General features: G+C 42.2%; 2 protein-coding genes across 3 annotated transcripts in view; both read right to left on the minus strand.

The window, feature by feature from the left end:
• The window catches only part of tgfbr2b (transforming growth factor beta receptor 2b), a 306,567-nt gene that overhangs the window by 234,957 nt on the left and 45,981 nt on the right, over window positions 1–25,629 (minus strand). The window lies entirely within an intron of this gene.
• The window catches only part of rbms3 (RNA binding motif, single stranded interacting protein), a 589,803-nt gene that overhangs the window by 66,573 nt on the left and 497,601 nt on the right, over window positions 1–25,629 (minus strand). For both annotated transcript variants that reach the window (XM_062030027.1, XM_062030026.1), the window contains exon 10: window positions 4,173–4,283. In XM_062030027.1, the coding sequence (XP_061886011.1) occupies window positions 4,173–4,283 (111 nt within the window). The remainder of the gene's footprint in view (window positions 1–4,172; window positions 4,284–25,629) is intronic.

The raw sequence follows: 25,629 nt of genomic DNA on the forward strand, positions 1-25,629 counted from the left end.
GATTCTGGGTAATGGTTGTGTTGTGTTTATGTTGTGTTACGGTGGGATGTTCTCCAGAAATGTGTTTTTCATTCTTTTTTGGTGTGGGTTCACAGTGTGGCGCATATTTGTTACGTAACAATGTTAAAGTTGTTTGATACGGCTACCGTCAGTGTAAGCTGTGTGGCTGATGAGTAAGTATGCTTTGCTGTCTCCTGTGTGTGCAAGTAATAACAACATGCAACATGTGGCTGGACTGGCACGCTGTATGTAAATGCTATAGAGGACAATTACTGCAGTGCAATTAGGGCACGCCCTTTATTTAGTAATTAGAGTGTAAATAGGATTATTTTTTCCCTCGGAGTAATCTATGAGGGACACTGAGATCCATAAATCTCCTGGGAAAATCGGGGGGGGGTCGGCATGTATGTAGCTGAGCCGCATCAGAGTGGTCAAGGAGCCGCATGCGGCTCCGGAGCCGCGGGTTGCCGACCCCTGGTGTAGGAGTTATGACAATACATCATATTCCTACCTGCACGCTTCGTCCAGAGTTGTCCGTCTGCATCCTGGGAGAACAACCCCCGCAGTAACATGCGACCCCCACGTGACAAAAGGTGGCGTCCGTGTGACTTTTGCCTACTCCTTCTTCGATAATTGTCATCTTAAAAGTGGTAGAAGTGATGTTAAATGTTTCTTTTTCCATTTTATTTGCAGTTTAGGTGTGTTTTGCATTATTTTCCGTGAACTTACACTACCGTTCAAAAGTTTGGGGTCACCCAAACAATTTTGTGGAATAGACTGTCGAGTTTCAGATGAAAGTTCTCTTTTTCGGGCCATTTTGAGCGTTTAATTGATCCCACACGTGATGCTCCAGAAACTCAATCTGCTCAAAGGAAGGTCAGTTTTGTAGCTTCTGTAACGAGCTAAACTGTTTTCAGATGTGTGAACATGATTGCACAAGGGTTTTCTAATCATCAGTTAGCCTTCTGAGCCAATGAGCAAACACATTGTACCATTAGAACACTGGAGTGATAGTTGCTGGAAATGGGCCTCTATACACCTATGTAGATATTGCACCAAAAACCAGACATTTGCAGCTAGAATAGACATTTACCACATTAGCAATGTATAGAGTGTATTTCTTTAAAGTTAAGACTAGTTTAAAGTTATCTTCATTGAAAAGTACAGTGCTTTTCCTTCAAAAATAAGGACATTTCAATGTGACCCCAAACTTTTGAACGGTAGTGTACGTTCACACTGCAGAGTAAGACGTCCAATTCGGATTTTTTCGTCAAGTCCGATCTTTTATTTAGTCACTTACATTACCGAAATAATGCGATGTCTAAATGTGAACACAAACTGACCCTGATATGACGTCATACGTGCTGCAGTGTTTACAGAAGTAAACATGGCTCCAACTCTATTAGGTCTCACTCCTGTTGATTTGTGGCAATTTCATAGATTTTTTGCAATCAAAATCAACATTTTCGGAATCAAACATTTGCGTGTAGACGATTAAAAAGGAAGAGGGCAAGCATTTTGGCTCGCTCAGTTTGTGGGACGTTTGCTCTCATGTCTACTCTGAAGAGCATGTTGGCGAGCAGTCGGAGACGCAGGAGTGAAGGAACATTGAGTTCCTAAAACATATTATTTTTGCCTGTTTTCTGCTGATTTGTCAAGTGTTTATTTTGCAGCTGTATTTTGACAAATAATTATGAGGCTTATCGCTTTTTAATGATGTCTTGGTCGGATAAACGCCACCCGATGGTTCAGGCTGCAGTCCCATCACATACTGTATTTTCTGGACCATAGGGCGCTGCCAATGAGCGCGTCTATTCAAGTCTTTTTTCATAGAAAAGGCGCACCGGATTATAAGGCGCATTAAAGGGGTCATATTCAAATTTTTTTCTAAATGTAAAACGCTTCCTTGTGGTCTACATAACATGTAATAGTGGTTCTTTGGTCAAAATGTTGTATAGATTATGCTTCAAGATGCGCCGTTTTGTGGGCCGTCTTATTTACGTGGCTCACCTTCAACAGCGTCTTCTCCCCGTCATCTTTGTTGTAGCGGTGTAGCGTGCAAGGACGGGAGTGGGGGAAGTGTCAAAAGATGGAGATAACTGTTTTAATGACATTCAGACTTTACTTAAATCAATAACGGAGCAGCATCTCCTCATCCGTGGCTCACTAATGCAACATCAATGCCGGAAATGTGTCCCGTGAAAAACTGTCCGACAGGAACTCGCTAATAACTAAAGTTCCTTGGGTAAATAATGTAAACTCACTACACCGGTATGTTTTAGCGCTTTCATGGCGAGTTTACTGACAGATACACTACCGTTCAAAAGTTTTGGGGTCACATTGAAATGTCCTTATTTTTGAAGGAAAAGCACTGTACTTTTCAATTAAGATAACTTTAAACTAGTCTTTACTTGAAAGAAATACACTCTATACATTGCTAATGTGGTAAATGACTATTCTAGCTGCAAATGTCTGGTTTTTGGTGCAATATCTACATAGGTGTAGAGAGGCCCATTTCCAGCAACTATCACTCCAATGTTCTAATGGTACAATGTGTTTGCTCATTGGCTCAGAAGGCTAACTGATGATTAGAAAACCCTTGTGCAATCATGTTCACACATCTGAAAACAGTTTAGCTCGTTACAGAAGCTACAAAACTGACCTTCCTTTGAGCGGATTGAGTTTCTGGAGCATCACATTTGTGGGGTCAATTAAACGCTCAAAATGGCCAGAAAAAGAGAAATTTCATCTGAAACTCGACAGTCTATTCTTGTTCTTAGAAATGAAGGCTATTCCACAAAATTGTTTGGGTGACCCCAAACTTTTGAACGGTAGTGTATAAGTAAGAACTTTACACTACTTTATATTACAAATGGCAACAGCGGAGGATGAATGTCCCATAACAAGAAGATAGAGAAAAAGAAGAAGCTTAACGACTACGGTATCAGCACGGACTAAAGTTGCAGACGTGCGCAAATTTTCAGGACTTATGCAGATCTCAAATACACACCAGCAGGTACCAGAAGGTAAGACAAGTTGGTTTTGCATAATATTGTAAAACAAAACGCCAGATTGGGTGCCATTTTGCGGTCATCATACACACACCATAGTAATACTTGTATCTCTGACTACGGTAGCCGTAATGGGCCGACAATCCATCAAGCGGTGCAGGCTTCAAAGTCGTACTAAAACATTTTGAAAGGTTTTTGCGTGCCGTGTGTAATGTTCTTTATTTTCAATGGAACATTTAAAGTTTTGGTGTTGTTTACTGCCGTCATATCGCAGTCTACACGTATCTCTTATGTGTGACTACCATCTACTGGTCACACTTAACAGTAAACCATGTACCAAATAAAGTTGCTTCGAGGTCCGTAAGCACAACCAGAATTATTCCGTACATTAGGCGCACCGAGTTAAAAGGCGCACTGTCGATTTTTGAGAAAACGAAAGGATTTTAAGTGCGCCTTATAGTCCGAAAAATACGGTACTTATCTGATATATAGACATATATGAAACAGGCCTGTGTTGTATTTGAAAAAATCCGCATTGTACTGTTCACAATGACATGAAAACATCTGATACAAGTCACATATGGGCAAACAAATCGGAATTGACCTGCCAACGACAGTGGATGACTGTCAAGAGGGTTCACTCCGTTTCTTTCATTCCGCTATGGATAGCTCAAAGAGTTACAGCTGGATTTTCATTTACCTTTCAGGAAATGTACAAAATGGGACAAGAAACAAGTGATTACATTTGGGGGGTGATATGGATCATTTCTACCTTGTTACCTTACGTTTATGTTACAAACTTCAACTTCTGTGCCGCCCTGCCTTTACCCGCAGAGACACAAACAGTGAATGACTGACAAGAAGAATCATTCCATGTCCTTTGTTCCGCTATAGATAGCTTTAAAAGATTCGGGGCTGATTTTGATTAAACTTTCAGGAAATGTCAGAAATAGGATAAGAAACAAGTGATTGGGGATTTAGGACTTTTTTTTTAAAAATTCTACTAATGCGGGGTAGAGCTCCCAGTATGATGCAGTCCAGTTCTAAGCCACCAGTAAGGTTAAACAATATTAATTCTGATGATAATACTGATCTAGTCCAAATTTATATATCAAGTAGTACAAAGGAAGACCTGACGGGAACATGTGAAGAAGTACTCACACTTCCTGTGGTACCCAGGGACAGATGGTTCATTTGTTGGGTGAGGGGTGCCATCATGCTGGCAGGCTGCATGGACATTGTGTGGTCCATGGCTGGCGTGATCACTGCACCCTGGAGAAACAGACAGACGAAAAAGTTCCCTAAGTGTAAACAAAACAAATTAACCACGCAACCAAATGTTTAGGACCAGTTTAGGACAGGTTTCCAGTCACTTTCCTTATTCAGTACACAGTTTGCTCAAGGCGGGCCAGCCAGTGTGGCTGTGCCATGTGTATGTTGGTACACCTCACTCCCTGGCAACATCAAGGCCATACTTGCCAACCCTCCCGAATTTTCCGGGAGACTGCCGAATTTCAGTGCCTCTCCCGAAAATCTCCCGGGACAACCATTCTGCCGAATTTCTCCCGATTTCCAGCCAGACAACAATATTGGGGGCGTGCCTTAAAGGCTACTGCCTTTAGCGTACTCTCTCACCTGAAAAGGAGACTATTATATATGTCTCCATTATCCATAGGTTTATGTATAACCCATAAAGTAGGCTGGCACGGAGCTATTTCTCAGCGTGTGTTTATTCCAGCCACGTTAATACACTGACACACAACATCCGGATTCCCATCATGCATCGCTTCAAAACTGCGGCAAGTAGTAATGTCCAAAAACATAACAGAGACGAAACAGAAGAACGAAGAAGAGACAGTCATGGCCAGAGACAAAGATGGCTATGCTGATAGCTGCAAGCAACATCCCGTTCTCATTTGCGGATGTTTTCAACAAATCCGCGAAGGATATGTTCCCGGATTCAAAGATCGCTCGCCAGTACTCAAATGGCAGAACAATGTTTTATATTCAACACATTTTTTTCATGGAACACAGACACAGAAACTTAAAAGGTGTGTTATTCTTTGTGCTATTGTGCCATCTTTTGGACAAGTTAGCTCATTGTGTTGCGTACTTTGAACCAGATGTATAACCGTTCATAGCGTTTCTGCTCAAAAGGATTCAATATTAATCACTTCAAGCAACGTTTGTAAGTTTTACAATATAACTACAACTATTTCATTCTAACAAAACCGCCCTTTGTCTGATGTCTGTAGGAGTGTTTCCATACATACTTGTAAGTGATATCGTACTGTACAGTAATCAAGTAAGCATTGTTAGCATTAACAGATAAGTTAACACATTTACAAGTGCCTGTGTTAGTGTCACTAACTTACAATTACATTTTTTTTGTAATGTTTCAGTTTCGGAAATTCACCAAAAACGTGATCATGGAGTTATTGAGTATGTTTAGCTGATTGGAGAGCTAGCTTCCGCAGCTAGCGGGTCCATGACGATGACTTCTTGACGCTGTTTTACTGCCGTGTTACAGGCACCCTTTGGAAACAATATGTACAAAATATTTCGTACCGGGATGTATCTGCTACTTATGGTCCAGTGAGGCTAATATATGTACGAATATCAATTTCTTCTAAAGATTGCTGGGTGCACTCTAAAGCCCAAAAAATATGGAACATTTGATAAGCATAGAAGAGTTTTCTCTGTATTTTGTAACGCTAAATCAGATGTTCACACAACAATGAGCTTGTTAGCTTCTATTAAATTCTGATGGTTGTCTGCCAACTTTCTGAATTAAATAATTAATATATTAACTAAATACTTCATTGTTATTTTTGTTTACATTCTTTTCGGACAACTTTTTCATTAACATTTCGACATAAAGTACAGGCCAAAAGTTTGGACACACCTTCTCATTCAATGCGTTTTCTTTATTTTCATGACTATTTACATTGTAGCTTGTCACTGAAGGCATCAAAACTATGAATGAACACATGTGGAGTTATGTACTTAACAAAAAAAGGTGAAATAACTGAAAACATGTTTTATATTCTAGTTTCTTCAAAATAGCAACCCTTTGCTCTGATTACTGATTATTAAGGGTGGCTATTTTGAAGAAACTTTAATATAAAACATGTTTTCAGTTATTTCACCTTTTTTTGTTAAGCACGTAACTCCGCATGTGTTCATTCATAGTTTTGACGCCTTCAGTGACAATCTACAATGTAAATAAATAGTCATGAAAATAAAGAAAACACATTGAATGAGGAGGTGTGTCCAAACTTTTGGCCTGTACTGTATCTTGTAGAAATATGTATAAGTAAATTACATTTTTTCTTAACAAAAGTATATCAAGTTTGCATTGCTAGTCATAGTTTGACAGTGTGCTATAATTTAGGTATTCATGGAGTTGACTGCATTTTTTTGTTTGTATAAATTCTTCTGAAATATTTCCTCCATTTTTCAACAGCTTTCATGTCTTTTGTGGCTTTCTGTGCTTTATTATTTTTTGTGAGCATAAATGATGGCCGGTGCGTGCTTATTGTGGTATCTCTTATTTCATTAGCCATGCATTTTTGTTGATCTTTGAAACAAAAGGAAAGGGAGCAGTAAAGACGTCTTTGTGTTTTATTTTTCTTTGTCTTTTAGAAGATTGGATTGACGATGAGTTTTCTTCGTCTGCGAATCTATACCCTGGCACTGGGAAATGATCATCAGCATGCATCTCGAGCCTTTGTGATCATCGCCGGGTAGGCTTTGGAACACGTCGAACTGCTTGAGGTCATCGATGTCTGCTTCAATACATTCTTTATCTCGGACATGAAATACTGGAAGCAGTGTAAGAATTGATGGGCCAGGAGGGGGAGTCCAAACTGGCAAAGTTAAGTTTCTTCAAACTACTATTCTTGCAAGTTGAGCTGACGGCCTCAAGGACAGCTCGTTACTATCGGCATACACACGCGTTAAAAAATGGACACTAGACCTTTTACTATTGTTATTATTGAGCTGAATGTTTTAATCTGAATGATGAATAATTGTATATTAGATCTTTTAGTACATTTTTCAAATAATCCAGTACAGTGGTACCTCAAATTAAGAGTGCTCCAAAGTCTCTCTGCTAATTGTAATGCGTTAAATTGTGTGGTAAATTATGCCGTGTGCAGTTTTCTGAGATGATTGTGAACTAGCATGCATTTGTATTTGGTCACAAAATCCTTTAGAGCAAGGGTCCCCAAACTTTTTGACTCAGGGGCCGCATTGGGTTAAAAAAATTTGGCTGGGGGCCGGGCTGTACATATATATATATATATATATATGTATATATATATATATATATATATATATATATATATATATATATATATATATATATACATATATATATATATGTATATATATATATATATATATATATATATATATATATATATATATATATATATATATATATATATATATATATATATTAGTGTTGTCCCGATACCAATATTTTGGTACCAGTACCAAAATTATTTCGATACTTTTCGGTACTTTTCTAAATTAAGGGGACCCCAAAAAATTGCATTATTGGCTTTATTTTAACAAAAAATCTCACGGTACATTAAATATGTTTCTTATTGCAAGTTTGTCCTTAAAGAAAATAGTGAACATACAAGACAACTTGTCTTTTATTAGTAAGTAAGCAAGCAAAGCCTCCTAATTTAGTCTGCTGACATATGCGGTAACATATTGTGTCATTTTCCATTCTATTATTTTGTCAATATTATTAAGGACAAGTGGTCGAAAATTTATTATTAATCTACTTGATGATTTACTGTTAATATCTGCTTACTTTCTCTTCTATCTACACTACTTATTCTTCTGTTGTTTGATACTTTACATTAGTTTTGGATGATACCACAAATGTGGGTATCAATCCGATACCAAGTAGTTACAGATCATACATTGGTCATATTCAAAGTCCTCATGTGTGGGGGCGGACCGGTACTTTTCAGAGGCGGTATAGTACCGATACTAATTTATTAGTATCGCGGTACTATACTAATACCGGTATATCGAACGCAATGATTTCATGTTATCGATGGGAAAATGCATTTTTAGACAATATGATTTACCTGAGTGGCTAGGAGACACCGAGAGTAACAAGCGGTAAAAAATGGATTAGAAAGGACAGATAAAAAAAATAATTTTTCAAATACTGGTGGGCCGGATTCGGCCCGCGGGCCGTAGTCTGGGGACCCCTGCTTTAGAGGATTATCCTATTAAGGAAATATGGCCTTAGATACACTATATTGCCAAAAGTATTTGGCCACCTGCCTTGACTCACATATGAACTTTAAGTGCCATTCCATTCCTAACCCATAGGGTTCAATATGATGTCGTTGGGGAACTTAAAGGATAGCAGCTGCTGGATTTTAGGAGGAAGTGTAAAGACATTAGCAACATCTAGTAGGAAGCCCTCACAAGTAGGAGTAGAGGATAGGGGTCGGATGTCAACCGACTCAAACCGATCAGAGGAAATAGGTTGACCGGCCAAGCAACAAACTGGGCTTTGTCCAGACTGGCCGGCTCCAAGACTAGAGTTACGAAGAGTGGGGGTCTTCTTGTAAAAGGTATTTAAGGACAATGGCCCGAGAGGACAGCAGAAGAGTAATCAGGCCCATACTCTTTGTCCTGGAAGCTGCAGTTCCAGTCCGAGGCTCGCTGAAACAAATAAAGCTTTTTGTTCGACAATTCCTCGTTGGCGTCTTCTTGGCTCATCACACATCACACGACCAACAAATATTCAACAATTGCAAGCAGAAAACGTTGTTAAAATTATTCCCCGCCATTGGCTGGACAAGCAAATGTCCCAGTGAACACCGTAAGATCGGACCAAAACGTCCGGTCTTACTCGTTAGCATTAGCTTAAAGCTAGAAATCGACAAAACTGTTTTTTTTCCAAGCATGGGAAGGAAGACAATTAGTGTGAAAGACAGTGCTGAATTGAAGACTTGGATGATATTCATTGATTTAAATCAAGAAATCATCAAAATATGACCGAGCGTGTCGCCAATTCGGCGAAGCAATTCAAGTGTATTACTGCTAGTCTGAACCGTACTGAAGCAAAATAATTGACGGAGCATGTATTTTGTTATATGTTTTTAGTTAAACAGTTTTATAGATATTGGTATTGTAATCTATTTTCTTATTAATTAGACTGTTATGTGCTGAATTCATCTGGCATATTTGTAAATAAAAAAAACCATTTGGATATATTGTAGTTCATTTGGCACATCAAGTTGGGTTGAGTAGTATAACAATTATACATGTGGTTGAAACAAACCAGCACTGTGATTAATTTGGTGTATGGGGTAGCGGGGGGTGTATATTGTAGCGTCCTGGAAGACTTAGTGCTGCAAGGGGTTCTGGGTATTTGTTCTGTTGTGTTTATGTTGTGTTACGGTGCGGATGTTCTCCCAAAATGTGTTTATCATTCTTGTTTGGTGTGGGTTCACAGTGTGGCGCATATTTGTAACAGTGTTAAAGTTGTTCATACGGGCACCCTCAGTGTGACCTGTATGGCTGTTGACCAAGTATGCATTGCATTCACTTGTGTGTGTGTGAAAAGCCGTAGACATTATGTGATTGGGCCGGCACGCAAAGGCATTGCCTTTAAGGCACGCCCCCAATATTGTTGTCTGGGTGGAAATCGGGAGAAATTCGGGAGAATGGTTGCCCCGGGAGATTTTCGGGAGGGGCACTGAAATTCGGGAGTCTCCCGGGAAAATGGGGAGGGTTGGCAAGTATGACTGGGAGACGCAACTGCTCTGTACTTCTCCCTACGTCCGTGTACCACTCCGTACAGCTACCTTTTAAAAAGTCATACATTTTACTTTTTGAAACCGATACTGATCATTTCCGATATTACATTTTAAAGCATTTATCGGCCGATAATATCGGCAGTCCGATATTATCGGACATCTCCGGTTAAAAAACAAAATAAAAACGAAAGGTAAGGCTATTTAATAGGAATGACTTCCGAATAACTATGTGGAGATTTTGGTCAACCATCCGGCAGCCCCGCTGTGTGAAAACAGGGACAACAGATGAAAAATAGCCTTTTGGCTATTTCTGCTGCATTTGCATCAATGTAGATTCATGTACATTGTCACTGTCAAACAAACCAATGCATAAAATAAGCGGTGCATCATCAACATTGTAAATGGTGGAGATGGTGACCTTGACCCGGGACATTATGGATCGGGAAAATACTTCAAAGTCCTCCTCAATCCCACCTACTCATCTTACAAGAAAGTCTGGGGAGTCAGAGGTGAGCTGAGGTTGCTAAAAAAAAAAAAAAGAAAGAAAAAGCTAAAAAGCTCAGAGGTAGCAGGCCCCAGGGGTGGTTGAGCTCCAGGCCCCGTTCCTCGAGGCTTGGGATGCGGTGGGGCTGTCTCGGTGGAATCGATTTGCAAAATCTGGGCTAAATCGGGGATAGTGCTTCTGGATGGACAGACTGGGGTATTGGTACCCCATTTTACAAAGGGCGGCCATTGTGTGCATTCCAAATACAAGCGCTTCTACAGTACATCCTTGGACCAGGTGTGTGCCACAGCTAGATCTGTGGCCCGTTTCAAAATACTTTTACGTCAAAAAACAAAAAACAAAAACAAAAAACTAAAAAAGTGTAATAAATAGCAAACAGGTAAGTATATATATATATTATATAGTAAGAAATAGTTGAAATCTTGCCGGTCAGGCCTGGCCCTAACCAATCTGGCGCCCTAGGCAAGATTTTAGGTGGCGCCCCCCCCCCCCCCCACATCGGCAGTGAAGTGTATATACTCACAAGAAACCGAATAGCTTTGTCTTTGACCTTTTTTTTTTACTTAAAGAAAGCAAATTAACATATTATATGAGAATGTTATGTTATGATTATCTTTAACCGAATCACAGCAGTGCTCAAATTAAAAAATAGCATTCCCTCTCATGTGATATTGCTTAATTAACATTAATGATGTGCACTTTAACAACTAGGCTTACAACTATACCTAATATATAAAGGGGTGGAAAAGTGACTATAACCTGCAGGGCAAACATTAGCTAACCAGAAGGCAATAACAATGTAAACAAAAAACACCTGCTTAAAAGATCTAATACAAATGTCCCTGAGGAATGTAAGGTGGGAGTACTGTAATTACCTAACGTTACATTATTATTTTCCATAACAATTTAGCCCCCTCCACAATATTAACCCGACGTTAAAACAGAACTAGCTATTTATTGATTAGCAATTGCCGAATCATGTAACATTAGCTTAATGCTAAAAACCCAGGTTACTATCACATTCTGTAACAGACAAATAATTTCATGTAGGCTAACGTTACCTACCTGCTACCTCTGTCTTTTTCTCGTTTCTCCTCCTTCTTTTCTCTTTTTTCTTCCCTGGGCACCTGACAGTTTTGGCGTCTTGTGTTGATTTTTTGATGTGGTAAGAGTCATGATACGGGAAGGGAGGGGCGCACCGTGCGGGGGGATGGGGGGCGTAATGTTGTAACAAATAATATTTCTATTAAATAGGCTTTACTTTGCATTTTAATTAACGTGGGATTATTTTTTGTATTTAGAAATAATAGTACCAACTTTTTTTTTTTTTTTTTCCTCCAACATTTGTGGCACTGGCGTGGCGCCCCCTGATGGACGGCGCCCTTAGCATTTGCCTGTACGGCCTATGCCACGGGCCGGCCCTGTTGCCGGTTGTGTCTTTGCTTGAAAAAAAATCTATTTGTTTGTATTTGTTTTGAAAATGAAAACATATCAAAATGGCCCCCATCTTTTGATTTTTCAGTGTGCGGCTCTCAGTGGAAAAAAATGAACACCCCTGCTTTAGACTAAAATGTGGCAGGGTTGATTTTGTGCATTTTATGTTACCAAGTAGGCAGGGCCACCCCTGGCTAAATTGGGGCCCTAAGCAGTATTCATTTGGAGCTCTCCTGTTACATTTTTTCACAATTACTATATATTTTTGTATTATTATTTATTTATTATATTAATGTGAAACATTTTTTATATATTGTTTTTTCTTTAAGAAAACTTGAATTTAAATGAATGCATGTTTTATACTAAAACAAATTTACAGTATTTTTTTGACCATAGGGCGCACCGAAATAAAAGGCGCACTCCTAATGAGCGGGTCTATTCAGGTCTATTTTCATATATAAGGCGCACCAGATTATAAGGCGCATTAAAGGGGTCATATTATTATTGTTTTTTTATAAATGGAAAACACTTCCTTGTGGTCTACATAACATGTAATGGTGGTTCTTTGGTCAAAATGTTGCATAGATTATGTTTTATAGATCATCTTCAAGCCGCTTTCTGACAGTCGCTTCAGGACGCTCCGTTTTGTGGGCGGTCTTATTTACGTGGCTCACCTTCGACAGCGTCTTCTCCCCGCCATCTTTGTTGTAGCGGTGTAGCGTGCAAGGACGGGAGTGGAAGAAGTGTCAAAAGATGGAGCTAACTGTTTTAATGACATTCAAACTTTACTTAAATCAATAACGGAGCAGCATCTCCTCATCCGTGGTTTAATAATGCAACATCAACGGCGGAAATGTGTCCCGTGAAAAACCGTCCGACCCGAACCCTCTAATACCTAAAGTTCCGTGGGTGAATTATGTAAACCCACTACAGTTTTTAGCGCTTTGATAGCCAGTCTACTGACAGATATAAGTAAGAACTTTACGCTGCTTTATTAGAAATGGCAACAGTGGAAGATGAATGCCACGTAAGAAGGTAGAGAAAAAGAATGAGCTTATGACTACGACATCACACAGATTACAATTGCGGATGCACACACATTTTCAGGACTTATGCAGATCCCAAATACACATCAGCAGGTACCAGAAGGTAAGAAAAGTTGGTTTTGCATAATATTGCAAAATAAAACGCCAGGGAATATGTCTGCTAATAGGTGACATTTTGCGGTCCTTATACACACACCATAATAATACTCGTATGTTTAATGCGTCCACAATCCATCAAGCGATGCGGCTTCATAGCTTACCGAAGTCGTACTAAAAACATTTTGACAGATTTTTGAGCGCCGTGTGTAATGTTCTATATTGTCAATGGAACATTTAAAGTTTTGGTGTTGTTTACTGCCATCATATTGCAGTCTACATGTATCTCTTATGTATGACTACCATCTACTGGTCACACTTATCATTACACCATGTACCAAATAAAATAGCTTTGAGGTCAGTAAGCACAACCACAATTATGCCGTACATTAGGCGCACCAGGTTATAAGGCACACTGTTAATTTTTGTGAAAATAAAAGGATTTTAAGTGCGCCTTATAGTCTGAAAAATACAGCAATACTGTGAGAAAGTCCTGGGAGATTTGCTATTATATTCTTATCAGTGACAGAGCAGGAAGGGGCTATTATTACATTTGTTCCCCTGCATGTAGGGTTCCTTGCTTGTTCAAGCTATTAAGTGGTTTATCATTGAAAAAACAAAAAACAAAAAAACTAAAATAAAGGAATACAGTTTTTTTTTTCTTTTTATGCCAGGACGCGGGTGTCGCAGAAACAATAAACCCCCCCCCCCCCGAAAGAATACATAGAAACATACATGCCAGTAACTACTAATGCAGGGCAGGGCAATTATTTTGACTCGGGGGCCAAATTTAGAGACAAAAATGTGTCTGGGAATGGAATTTTTTTTACTGAAAGAGACACCCAGAATGTACATGAAAATAAAGAATGTGGGGTTTACAATATTAACTATGAAGGATAAAACACTGAATATTGACAACATATGAACGTCACACCCTCTCTCGATCGACATATTTTACAACCAAGCAAAACGCAACAAAAATGCAACAAACACAGCAAAATATGAACGCGAAGGGGTAAAAAAACCATCTACAATCTGATATATCCGATATATCACTAAGCTTTAGAACTTTGTTGTAAAAATCTCCTTCCACGTCTGTCCCTGACACCCGCATTTCAGGCTGGCCGCTCTGGAAACGCTCTGTGGAAACGCTCCCCACCCACACTGCTTGGTGCCTCGTCTGAGCTGCTGTGACTTACATTACCATAGTAACTAATTAGATGACCATAGTAACTAATTAGATGACCATAGTAACTAGTATATCATGCAAAAGTGCAGATTCCAACCATTGAAATACTTTGTATTAGGGATGTCCGATAATGGCTTTTTGCCGATATCCGATATTCCGATATTGTCCAACTCTTTAATTACCGATACCGATATATACAGTCGTGGAATTAACACATTATTATGCCTAATTTGGACAATCAGGTATGGTGAAGATAAGGTCCTTTTTTTAAAAATTAATAAAATAAAATAAGATAAATAAATTAAAAACATTTTCTTGAATAAAAAAGAAAGTAAAACAATATAAAAACAGTTACATAGAAACTAGTAATTAATGAAAATGAGTACAATTAACTGTTAAAGGTTAGTACTATTAGTGGACCAGCAGCACGCACAATCATGTGTGCTTAAGGACTGTATCCCTTGCAGACTGTATTGATATATATTGATATATAATGTAGGAACCAGAGGATTCGTGGCCACCTCAACATCCAGGCTCCTCAGGGAAATGGGAGTGCGAGGGAAGGCCCATCGACAGGCAGTGAAAGACCTCTCAAAAGCCGCTGAAAAGGGGAGTCAGTGGCTGTGGGTCAAGCGAAGGGACTCCACCTGGGCTTTCAAGTGAGTGATGCCATCTAGGGAGTGATCCTGGGACGCTGGGACTCACTGCTGAACCCTCTGGAGGTGTCGTGGGCCTATCAGCGAAACACTGAGGATGGGGGGCGCCCACTTGATAACCCAGAGGATGCCTTCACTCACTTGACCATCCCACTAAGTCGCATAGGTGTCTCAAGTATGCATTAGGGGATTTTAACATCTAGTCCTACACAACAGATCTAGGAACCAGAATATTAATAACAGAAAGAAACAACCCTTTTGTGTGAATGAGTGTAAATGGGGGAGGGAGGTTTTTTGGGTTGGTGCACTAATTGTAAGTGTATCTTGTGTTTTTTATGTTGATTTAATAAAAAAATAAGAAAAATAAAAAAAACGATACCGATAATAAAAAAAACGATGCCGATATATATATATATATATATATATATATATATATATATATATATATATATATATATATATATATATATATATATATATATATATATATAGGTATGTGGGCTTGTATTAAGCCTCAGGGAGTTGAACGCCCCTGCCTTACATAGTTCCGGGTCACCCTTGGGCAAGGTGTAGTACCCGAATACCCCCCCCATCAGGGTTACGATACCCCGCATGAACTACACTAAAAGAGGATGCGTTACCCGGCCCGGAGGAAGCCCGGGGCCCTCCTCCGGAGCTAGGCCCGGAGGTAGGGCTCGTCAGCGAGCGCCTGGTGGCCGGGCTTGCCACGGAGCCCGGCCGGGCACAGCCCGAAGAAGCTACGTGGACACACCATCTTCTCTGCCACGTGGGCCCACCACCCTCGGTCGGAACCAGTGGGGTCGGGTGCGCTGCCAAGTGGATGGCAGTGAAAGTGGAGGCTCCGGACGGACCAATTCGGGGCAGCAGAGGCTGACTTTCGGGACGTGGAACGTCTCTACGCTGGTGGGGAAGGAGCCTGAGCTGGTGCGAGAGGTGGAGCGCTACCGGTTGGATCTGGTGGGGCTTACCTCTACGCATAGCAAGGGCTCTGAAACCACACTCCTGGACAAGGGATGGACCTTGTTCACTTCTGGAGTTGCTCAGGGCGTGAGGGCACAGGCGGGTGTGGGGATACTCACGAGTCCCCGGCTGAGTGCCTGTACGTTGGAGTTCACCCCAGTGGACAAGAGGGTCGCCTCCCTTCGCCTTAGGGTTGGAGGGGGGAAAACTCTGACTGTTGTTTGTGCATACGCACCAAACAGGAGTTCAGAGTATTCAGCCTTCTTGGATACCTTGCATGGGGTCCTGTATGGGGCGCCGGCAGGGGATTCCATAGTCTTGCTGGGGGACTTCAACGCGCACGTGGGCAATGACAGTGATACTTGGACTGGCGTGATTGGGAGGAACGGTCTGATCTGAACCTGAGTGGTGGATTGTTATTGGACTTCTGTGCTAGTCACGGACTTGCGATAACAAACACCATGTTCAAGCATAAGGATGCTCATAGGTGTACCTGGTACCAGAGCACCCTAGGCCAAAGATCAATGATCGATTTTGTAATCGTATCAGCTGATCTGAGGCCGTATGTTTTGGACACTCGGGTGAAGAGAGGGGCTGAACTGTCAACTGATCACCATCTGGTGGTGAGTTGGGTTAGATGGCGGGGGAAACCTCTGGACAGACCTGGCAAACCCAAGCGTGTAATAATAATAATAATAATAATACCTGGGATTTATATAGCGCTTTTTCTAAGTACCCAAAGTCGCTTTTACATGTTAAAAACCCATCATTCATTCACACCTGGTGGTGGTAAGCTACTTTCGTAGCCACAGCTGCCCTGGGGTAGACTGACGAAAGCGTGGCTGCCAATTTGCGCCTACGGCCCCTCCGACCACCACCTATCATTCATTCAACAGTCATTCACCGGTGTGAGTGGCACCGGGGGCAAGGGTGAAGTGTCCTGCCCAAGGACACAACGGCATGGTAAGAGGCGGGGAGCGAACCTGCAACCTCAGGTTTCTGACACGGGCGCTCTACCCACTATGCCATGCCGCCCCGTAGTGCGGGTGAACTGGGAACGTTTGGAGGAGTCCTCTGTCCGGAAGGACTTCAACTCCCACCTCCGGCGGGACTTCTCTGCCATCCCTGTGGAGGTTGGGGACATTGAACAGGAATGGGCAATGTTCAAAGCCTCTATTGCTAAAGCTGCAGCTGCGAGCTGTGGCCAGAAGGTCTTAGGTGCCTCAAGGGGCGGTAACCCTCAAACACCCTGGTGGACAGTGGTGGTCAGGGAAGCCGTCCGACTGAAGAAGGAGTCCTACCGGGGTATGTTATCCCAGGGGACTCCGGAGGCAGTTGCAAGGTACCGACGGGCCCGAAGGGCAGCGGCCGTGGCTGTGGACGAGGCTAAGCAGAGGGTGTGGGAGCAGTTCGGGGAATCCATGGAGAAGGACTATCGGGCGGCACCAAAGCTGTTCTGGAAGACCATACGGCACCTCAGGAGGGGGAAGCAGGGAACCATCCAAGCTGTGTACGGCAAGGATGGGACTTTGCTGACTTCAAGTGAGGAAGTCGTAGGGCGTTGGAAAGAGCACTTTGAGGAACTCCTGAACCCAAATACATCAGACACACCCTCCCTGATAGGAGCAGGGCCTGAGGATGATGGGGGTTGGACGTCGATCTCTCGGGGTGAAGTCACTGAGGTAGTTAGACAACTCCACAGTGGCAAAGCTCCGGGGGTTGACGAGATCCGTCCAGAAATGCTGAAGGCTCTGGGTGTTGATGGGCTGTCTTGGTTGATACGCCTTTTCAACATTGCGTGGAAGTCTGGGACAGTGCCGAGGGAGTGGCAGACTGGGGTGGTGGTTCCCCTTTTCAAAAAGGGGGACCAGAGGGTGTGTGCTAATTACAGGGGTATCACACTACTCAGCCTCCCTGGGAAAGTTTACGCCAAGGTACTGGAAAGGAGGGTCCGGCCGATAGTCGAACCTCAGATTCAAGAGGAGCAATGTGGATTCCGTCCTGGTCGTGGAACAACTGACCAACTCTTTACGCTTGCGGGAATCCTGGAGAGGGCCTGGGAGTATGCCTATCCAGTCTACATGTGTTTTGTGGATTTGGAGAAGGCGTATGACCGCGTCCCTCGGGAGATCTTGTGGGAGGTGCTGAGGGAGTACGGAGTGAGGGGAACCCTGCTAAGGGCCATCCAATCTCTGTACAACCAAAGCGAGAGTTGTGTCCGGGTGCTTGGATGTAAGTCGGATCCGTTTCCAGTGGGGGTTGGTCTCCGCCAGGGCTGCGCTCTGTCACCTATCCTGTTTGTGATTTTCATGGACAGGATTTCTAGGCGGAGTCGTGGCCATGGCGGAGAGGGTATACGTCTCGGGGGGCTAAAGGTTGCGTCACTGCTGTTTGCAGATGATGTGGTCCTGATGGCACCTTCGGTTCGTGACCTTCAGCTCTCACTGGATCGGTTCGCAGCCGAGTGTTCAGCGGCTGGAATGAGGATCAGCATCTCCAAATCTGAGGCCATGGTTCTCAGCAGGAAACCGATGGTTTGTACAGTCCGGGTAGGGGACAGGACTCTGTCCCAGGTGGAGGAGTTTAAGTATCTCGGGGTCTTGTTCACGAGTGAGGGAAAGATGGAGAAGGAAATCAGCCGGAGAATCGGAGCAGCTGGGGCAGTATTGCAGTCTCTCTGCCGCACTGTTGTGACGAAACGGGAGCTGAGCCAGAAGGCAAAGCTCTCGGTCTACCGAGCTATCTACATTCCTACTCTCACCTATGGTCATGAAGTGTGGGTAATGACCGAAAGAATAAGATCGCGGATACAAGCGGCCGAAATGAGTTTCCTCAGAAGGGTGGCTGGCATCTCCCTTAGAGATAGGGTGAGAAGTTCAGTCACCCGAGAGAGACTCGGAGTAGAGCCGCTGCTCCTTCGCTTGGAAAGGAGCCAGCTTAGGTGGTTCGGGCATCTCGTGCGGATGCCTCACGAGCGTCTCCCTAGGGAGGTCCTCGTTGCATGTCCCACTGGGAGGAGGCCCCCCGGCAGGCCAAGGACCAGATGGGGGGATTACATCTCCTCTCTGGCCTGGGAACGCTTCGGGATTCCCCAGGAGGAAGTCGCAAATGTTGCTCTGGAGAGGGAAGTCTGGGGGTCTTTGCTGGAGCTGCTGTCCCCGCGACCCGATTCCGGATAAGCGGTTGAAGATGGATGGATGGATGCCGATATTTCATTTTAAAGCATTTATCGGCCGATATTATCGGACATCTCTACTTTGTATAGTTCAAGACTTACGGTCATTTGAAAACATCACTGCAAATCATAATGGCAGCTGCAGTTTCCATCTTAAAGATCTAAAACAATTATTTGGGAATGTCTGGCGGGCCAGATTGAAAAGCTTAATGGGCCGCATGTGGCCCCCGGGCTTTAATTTGCCCAGGTCTGCTCTAGATGGTCCCTCTACACCAGTGGTTCTTAACCTGGGTTCGATCGAACCCTATGGGTTCGATGAGTCGGCCTCAGGGGTTCGACAGAGCCTCCGCCGCAGCGGTCAAGACACACCAGACTCATGAATTGATTAACGTGGACCCCGACTTAATTAAACAAGTTGAAAAACTTATTGGGGTGTTACCATTTAGTGGTCAATTGTACGGAATATGTACTGTACTGTGCAATCTACTAATAAAAGTTTCATTCAATCAATCAATCAATCAATCAATCAATCAATCAATCAATCAATCGTGTAAATAAAAGCTTCTCCCTATTGGCATATCTGTACTGTAAAGTTAACATTTGAATGACAATAAAAGGAAGTCTAAGTCGAAGTATTATGGATACCCCCAAACAATGTTCCCTCTAATTTTCTATCTGATTTGCAAGTGTGTGAGTTCATGCATTGTGTTGGTTTTGTTCTTTGAACAAGGTGATGTTCATGCACAGTTCATTTTGTGCACTAGTAAAAAAAACATTTTTGATGGAAAAAAAAATATATACACTACCGTTCAAAAGTTTGGGGTCACCCAAACAATTTTGTGTTTGAGCCTTCATTTCTAAGAACAAGAATAGACTGTCGAGTTTCAGATGAAAGTTCTCTTTTTCTGGCCATTTTGAGCGTTTAATTGACCCCACAAATGTGATGCTCCGGAAACTCAATCTGCTCAAAGGAAGGTCAGTTTTGTAGCTTCTGTAACGAGCTAAAGTGTTTTCAGATGTGTGAACATGATTGCACAAGGGTTTTCTAATCATCAATTAGCCTTCTGAGCCAATGAGCAAACACATTGTACCATTAGAACACTGGAGTGATAGTTGCTGGAAATGGGCCTCTATACACCTATGTAGATATTGCACCAAAAACCAGACATTTGCAGCCAGAATAGTCATTTACCACATTAGCAATGTATAGAGTGTATTTCTTTAAAGTTAAGACTAGTTTAAAGTTATCTTCATTGAAAAATAAGGACATTTTAATGTGACGCCAAACTTTTGAACGGTAGTGTATATATTTTATTTTTCACTTAAGAAGGGTTCGGTGAATGTGCATATGAAACTGGTGGGGTTCGGTACCTCCAACAAGGTTAAGAACCACTGCTCTACACACATGCTTGTATCCACCTTGTTTGGGCTTTTGTCCATCCAAACCTAAAGTAAACTTAAGCGCCCATACACGTGCACTCTTGCTTTGGCTCATTCCTGACACCTCCTCTCACCATCAAAACCCAAAAATATATTATGTTTGTGAATTTGCAAAAATAATAATTGATTGACTGATTGACTGCACGTCATAATGGCAGCTACAGTTTCCATCTTAAAGATCTAAAAAAATTATTTGGGAATGTCCGACGGGCCAGATTGAAAAGCCGGGCCTTAATTTGCCCAGGTCTGTACTAATGGAACCTTGGCACTATATTCAAGATCAATAAATGACTTTCACTACATAAAAATGCCATTACGGGTTTATGCTGCTGATGCATAAATAATACTAAGCTAAATGTCCTCCCTTCTCGGTTTCTCTCCTCCCGGTGCAATGCTCACAATGTTTCCCCGATGGGTGGATGCGAATGCTGGAAGCCTTTCACAACGCAGAGGGACGCGAGGAGAAGTTGTTGCTCTTTCTCTGGCTGTCGTTATAGTTGCTCATCCCCACGAGGGAGGGAAGAACAAAAAAAAGCTAACTCTTTCTCAAGGCTCAGCTCACGCCTCTTCTCACTCGTGTGAGTCTGAGACGCCGTGTGGAAGCAAACATTGGTGTTTGAGGTGAAGGGTGTTTGTGTGGGCACCCTGTTGGTGACTCTGTGTGGGCCTGCTGGTGACTCTGTGTGGGCCTGTTGGTGACTCTGTGTGGGCCTGTTGGTGACTCTGTGTGGGCCTGTTGGTGACTCTGTGTGGGCCTGTTGGTGACGTCTATCTGCTCGGATACTCCCTGCATTCTGAACACTCCTATCCAGTCTGCATGTTGACGTGGTTTTTGCAGGGAGAAGAAAAGGTCCAACGGACATTTTTTTTGTAACAGTGGTTGGAGATGAGAGAGACTTGCTTATCATTAAATGTGACCCGTGCTGGCAAAAATGAGTCGGAATACGCACAGGCTAATTTTGACCTACAGGCAAATAAGTGAAAAAAAAATGTATCTTGGTTGAAATGGAGATTTTCACAAAAAGGAGTCCATAAAGCCACAATCTAGCGATCCCAATCATCGAAATAGCAAGAAAACATCTTAAATCACCTTTATTTGAAGGTTTTGTACGAGGTATGTCTTCAGAAATTAGTCCTTTGTGTTAAAATTCCTTGAGAAAATCAAGTGTTTTCAATGCTCACTCGCGGCAATAAGGGGGAATCCCCCTAGCCATATTTGGTATCATTGTGACGCCAAGTTTACCTACTTTCTAAAAATGAGCATGGAATTCCCGATGACGCCATTCTGAAGCAATAGAATTCGAGTTTTTAAACCTGTCCCGACGTAAACAAATCCGGCTTGTTGCTAACCGGTCGCTGTGAGGCGTACCCTCATTGATTTTCGAACATTTAATTATTATTTTTGTGGATAAGTTAGACTGTTTTACATTCCGTAATGGATTTAGAAGGTGGAGAGGGTACACAGGCGGGTTGCAAGTGCGCTAAATTCACTGCAGTCGGCGACTCTTCTTAGTGCTGCTGGTCAGGAATATTACGGACAGCTGACCAGCTGACAAACTGACCAGTGAACAAAAAAACTGTGACATAACAGTGTTGACATTTTTGTACATAACCGTTTTCAATAGAGTTGAATATATATTTTTCCTTTAGACATGGGTTTTGACTTTAATTGTACCAATTTTGGTGTTGCTACAAGGACTTTTAAGGTATGGTTGCTATGGAGTTTTGTTTGGGAACATTCTGTTCTGGAACAGTAAACTTTAAGCTGGTTTTTCTCAAAACGGACCCTCAAACTTGGTCGACTTCAATCGGATGTAACTCGGTCATTTTCTGTCCGATTCCAACAAACCATATATCATTTTGAAGGTCTTTAGATGGAGAATGTGTAAATAACAATAACTCAGTTTTTAAAATTTCCTCATTGTGACTCATTTTGCCAGCACAGGTCACAAATGTGAAATGCGATGTGTAACTCCAGATAGGAGCTCCAGATTTGGAGGATAGTTAGTTAGTTAGGACAGCAGTTATTGGTATTGGTACTTGTTTACACCAAGACGTTGCAACTTCACCACACCTGATTGACAGAATTCTTCATGGTCAGAAATAAATACGTCAATTTATCATACCCACACCTCATAGCACAGTAAAATATGTCATAGGAAAAAGCCATAAAACTAGAGTGTAAAAGGCCCGGCAAGCAGAAAGTCTTTGTGAGGACATGAGCGAGGTGATTAAGGAGAGAGCGCATGAAGGTCGAGAGGAAATAGGTGAAAGGGAGAGTATTACAGGAGAGATGAAGGCGGAGGGGAAACAAAGGAAGAGAAGGTGAGGGGAAGAAAGAGAAACTTAGGAAGGAAGTAGAACCTGGCATTGACCGAGCCTCTGCAAATGCCTCCGTGATAGAAAAGGGAGAGCAACGGAAGGAATTCCTTCACTTAAGTGTCAGGGAGACTTGAGGAGATTTGTGATTGAGATTTTCTGTTTGTCTGAGGACAAAGAGAGACAGGTTTGCTTGTGTCCTTTCACAGACACCCCATAAAAGAAAATGACACACTGACATAAAATGACAAGAGATATTTTGATTTGTAAGTGTGTGTGTGTGTGTGTGTGTGTGTGTGTGTGTGTGTGTGTGTGTGTGTGTGTGTGTGTGTGTGTGTTCTTCAGGAAAAACCCATCATGATTAAGATGGTATCATCTGTGTCTCCGTGGAGAGGACGATCGATACCAGGGCCCTGGGTTGTACCGGCATTGATATATACGCTCCGCCACCGGAGACAAAGTACAGTAAATAAGAAATGTTACAACCTGCAGTGTTTTTTTAATGGCCGCCCATTACACGTGAAAAGCGCCTTCAGAGACTGATGGATCGCTGATCAGTGCGACAAACTTTGGACACTCGGTCGCCACATACTCAATAGAGCAGATAAATGTCCAGATAAGTGTTTTTATGGACACATTCATGATGATGGCACTATCTGGACTGAGGGTTCCATTCCACTTTTTCAACTGTGACTGCAAAGTCCTGCTCCCTAAATAATTTATTGATGTTATTTGTTGATTTAGATGTTTTTTGTTATATCACTGCCACTAGTGTTTAGGGTGTCCGCCCTGAGATCGGTAGGTCGTGAGTTCAAACCCCGGCCGAGTCATACCAAAGACTATAAAAATGGGAGCCATTACCTCCCTGCTTGGCACTCAGCATCAAGGCTTGGAATTGGGGGTTAATATAACCAAAAATGATTCCCGGGCGCGGCCGCCGCTGCTGCTCACTGCTCCCCTCACCTCCCAGGGGGTGATCAAGGGTGATGGGTCAAATGCAGAGAATAATTTCGCCACACCTAGTGTGTGTGTGACAATCGTTGGTACTTTAACTTTAACTTAACTTTTAACATGCTATTAGCCCAAATGTGGCGATATTTCATCTATTTCTTCATTCTATGCTAACAACTCACTCCTGTTACTTTCAGTCTTGTTACCTAAATGCCACAGGAACATTGTGCACGAATGAAATTAAGTTGCCTGAGATGGGCTAACATTAATATTTTTGAGTAGTTCAACATGTATAGTATCAGATTTAAAAGCTATCATGCCAGCCTTGAGCTACAGTACTTAGTAGTATTGCACCAATTTATTCGGGAGAGGAATACCCAATTTATGCTAATGTGACTCAAACGAGGAAAACAATGCACCCCGATATGTTTAGACTAGAGATGGCCGATAATATCGGACTGCTGATATTATCGGACATCGATAATATCATAATATCCCATAAATGCTTTAAAATGTAATATCGGAAATTATCGGTACCGGTTTCAAAAAGTACAATTTATGACTTTTTAAAACGCCGCTGTACGGCGTGGTACACGGACGTAGGGAGAAGTACAGAGCGCCAATAAACCTTAAAAGGCACTGCCTTTGCGTGCCGGCCCAATCACATAATATCTACGGCTTTTCACACACATAAGTGAATGCAACCCATACTTGGTCAACAGCCATACAGGTCACACTGAGGGTTACCGTATAAACAACTTTAACACCGTTACAAATATGCGCCACACTGTGAACCCACACCAAACAAGAATGACAAACACATTTCGGGAGAACATCCGCACCGTAACACAACATAAACACAACAGAACAAATACCCAGAACCCCTTGCAGCACTAACTCTTCCGGGACGCTACAATATACACCCCCCGCAACCCCCTAACACTCCTCACCTCAACCCCGCCCACCTCAACCTCCTCATGCTCTCTCAGGGAGAGCATGTCCCAAATTCCAAGCTGCTGTTTTGAGGCATGTTAAAAAAAAATAATGCACTTTGTGACTTCAATAATAAATATGGCAGTGCCATGTTGGCATTTTTTTCCATAACTTGAGTTGATTTATTTTGGAAAACCTTGTTACATTGTTTAATGCATCCAGCTGGGCATCACAACAAAATTAGGTATAATAATGTGTTAATTCCACAACTATATATATCGGTATCGGTTGATATCGGAATCGGTAATTAAGAGTTGGACAATATCGGAATATCGGATATCGGCAAAAAAGCCATTATCGGACATCTCTAGTTTAGACCCTAACCCAGGGGTCTCAAACTCCATTTAGCCTGTGCTATAGTGAGCCTGAGCTACAGTAAGAAGTGGATTCATATGGCCCCATTCGTCGCGGTTTACCTGACACATGAAACGTGACAAATTGGGGGGTCTCCAGATGGCAGTAAGTGTAGAATATCTTAAAATGTGTTTTGTGGCAATTCCAACTTTGACCAAAGCGCTTTCCATAATTTTTAGCAGACTGCTTTGCACAATGATTAACCCCCAGAAATGGGGCCATATGAATCCCTTCCCTACCGTATGGTAGGCCTTAAATGATTATACAATTGAATGTAAAAATGGTATATTTTGAGACTGGTGAGTTCCCCAACAGATGGTCAGAGACACTTCCACTTGCTTACTGGAAGTTGCTGTTTGTGTTGCCCAATGTGTGTTTGTTGTGTCATTGTTGCTTCTGTACCCATAGTGTAGTAATTGTTCTACATAGTGGAAATCAAGATTTCCATAATATATTTACCTATAATCAGCTCAGGTTTAAAAAATTAAAAGTACTTTGATTGTCCATCGACGTGACGTGACAGTGCTGGCATACAAGTCGCGGCACATGTTAGTCAACACACACACACACACACACACACAGCACAAGCAAGCAAAAACAGTGTGGAGACAGAAGACAGAGAATGGACGTATATTGGTTTTAAACCTGGCGATAAAGGTGGAACTATGAACACTCCGTA

This window comes from Entelurus aequoreus, linkage group LG20, assembly GCF_033978785.1.
Source record: "Entelurus aequoreus isolate RoL-2023_Sb linkage group LG20, RoL_Eaeq_v1.1, whole genome shotgun sequence".
Taxonomy (NCBI): Eukaryota; Metazoa; Chordata; class Actinopteri; order Syngnathiformes; family Syngnathidae; genus Entelurus; species Entelurus aequoreus.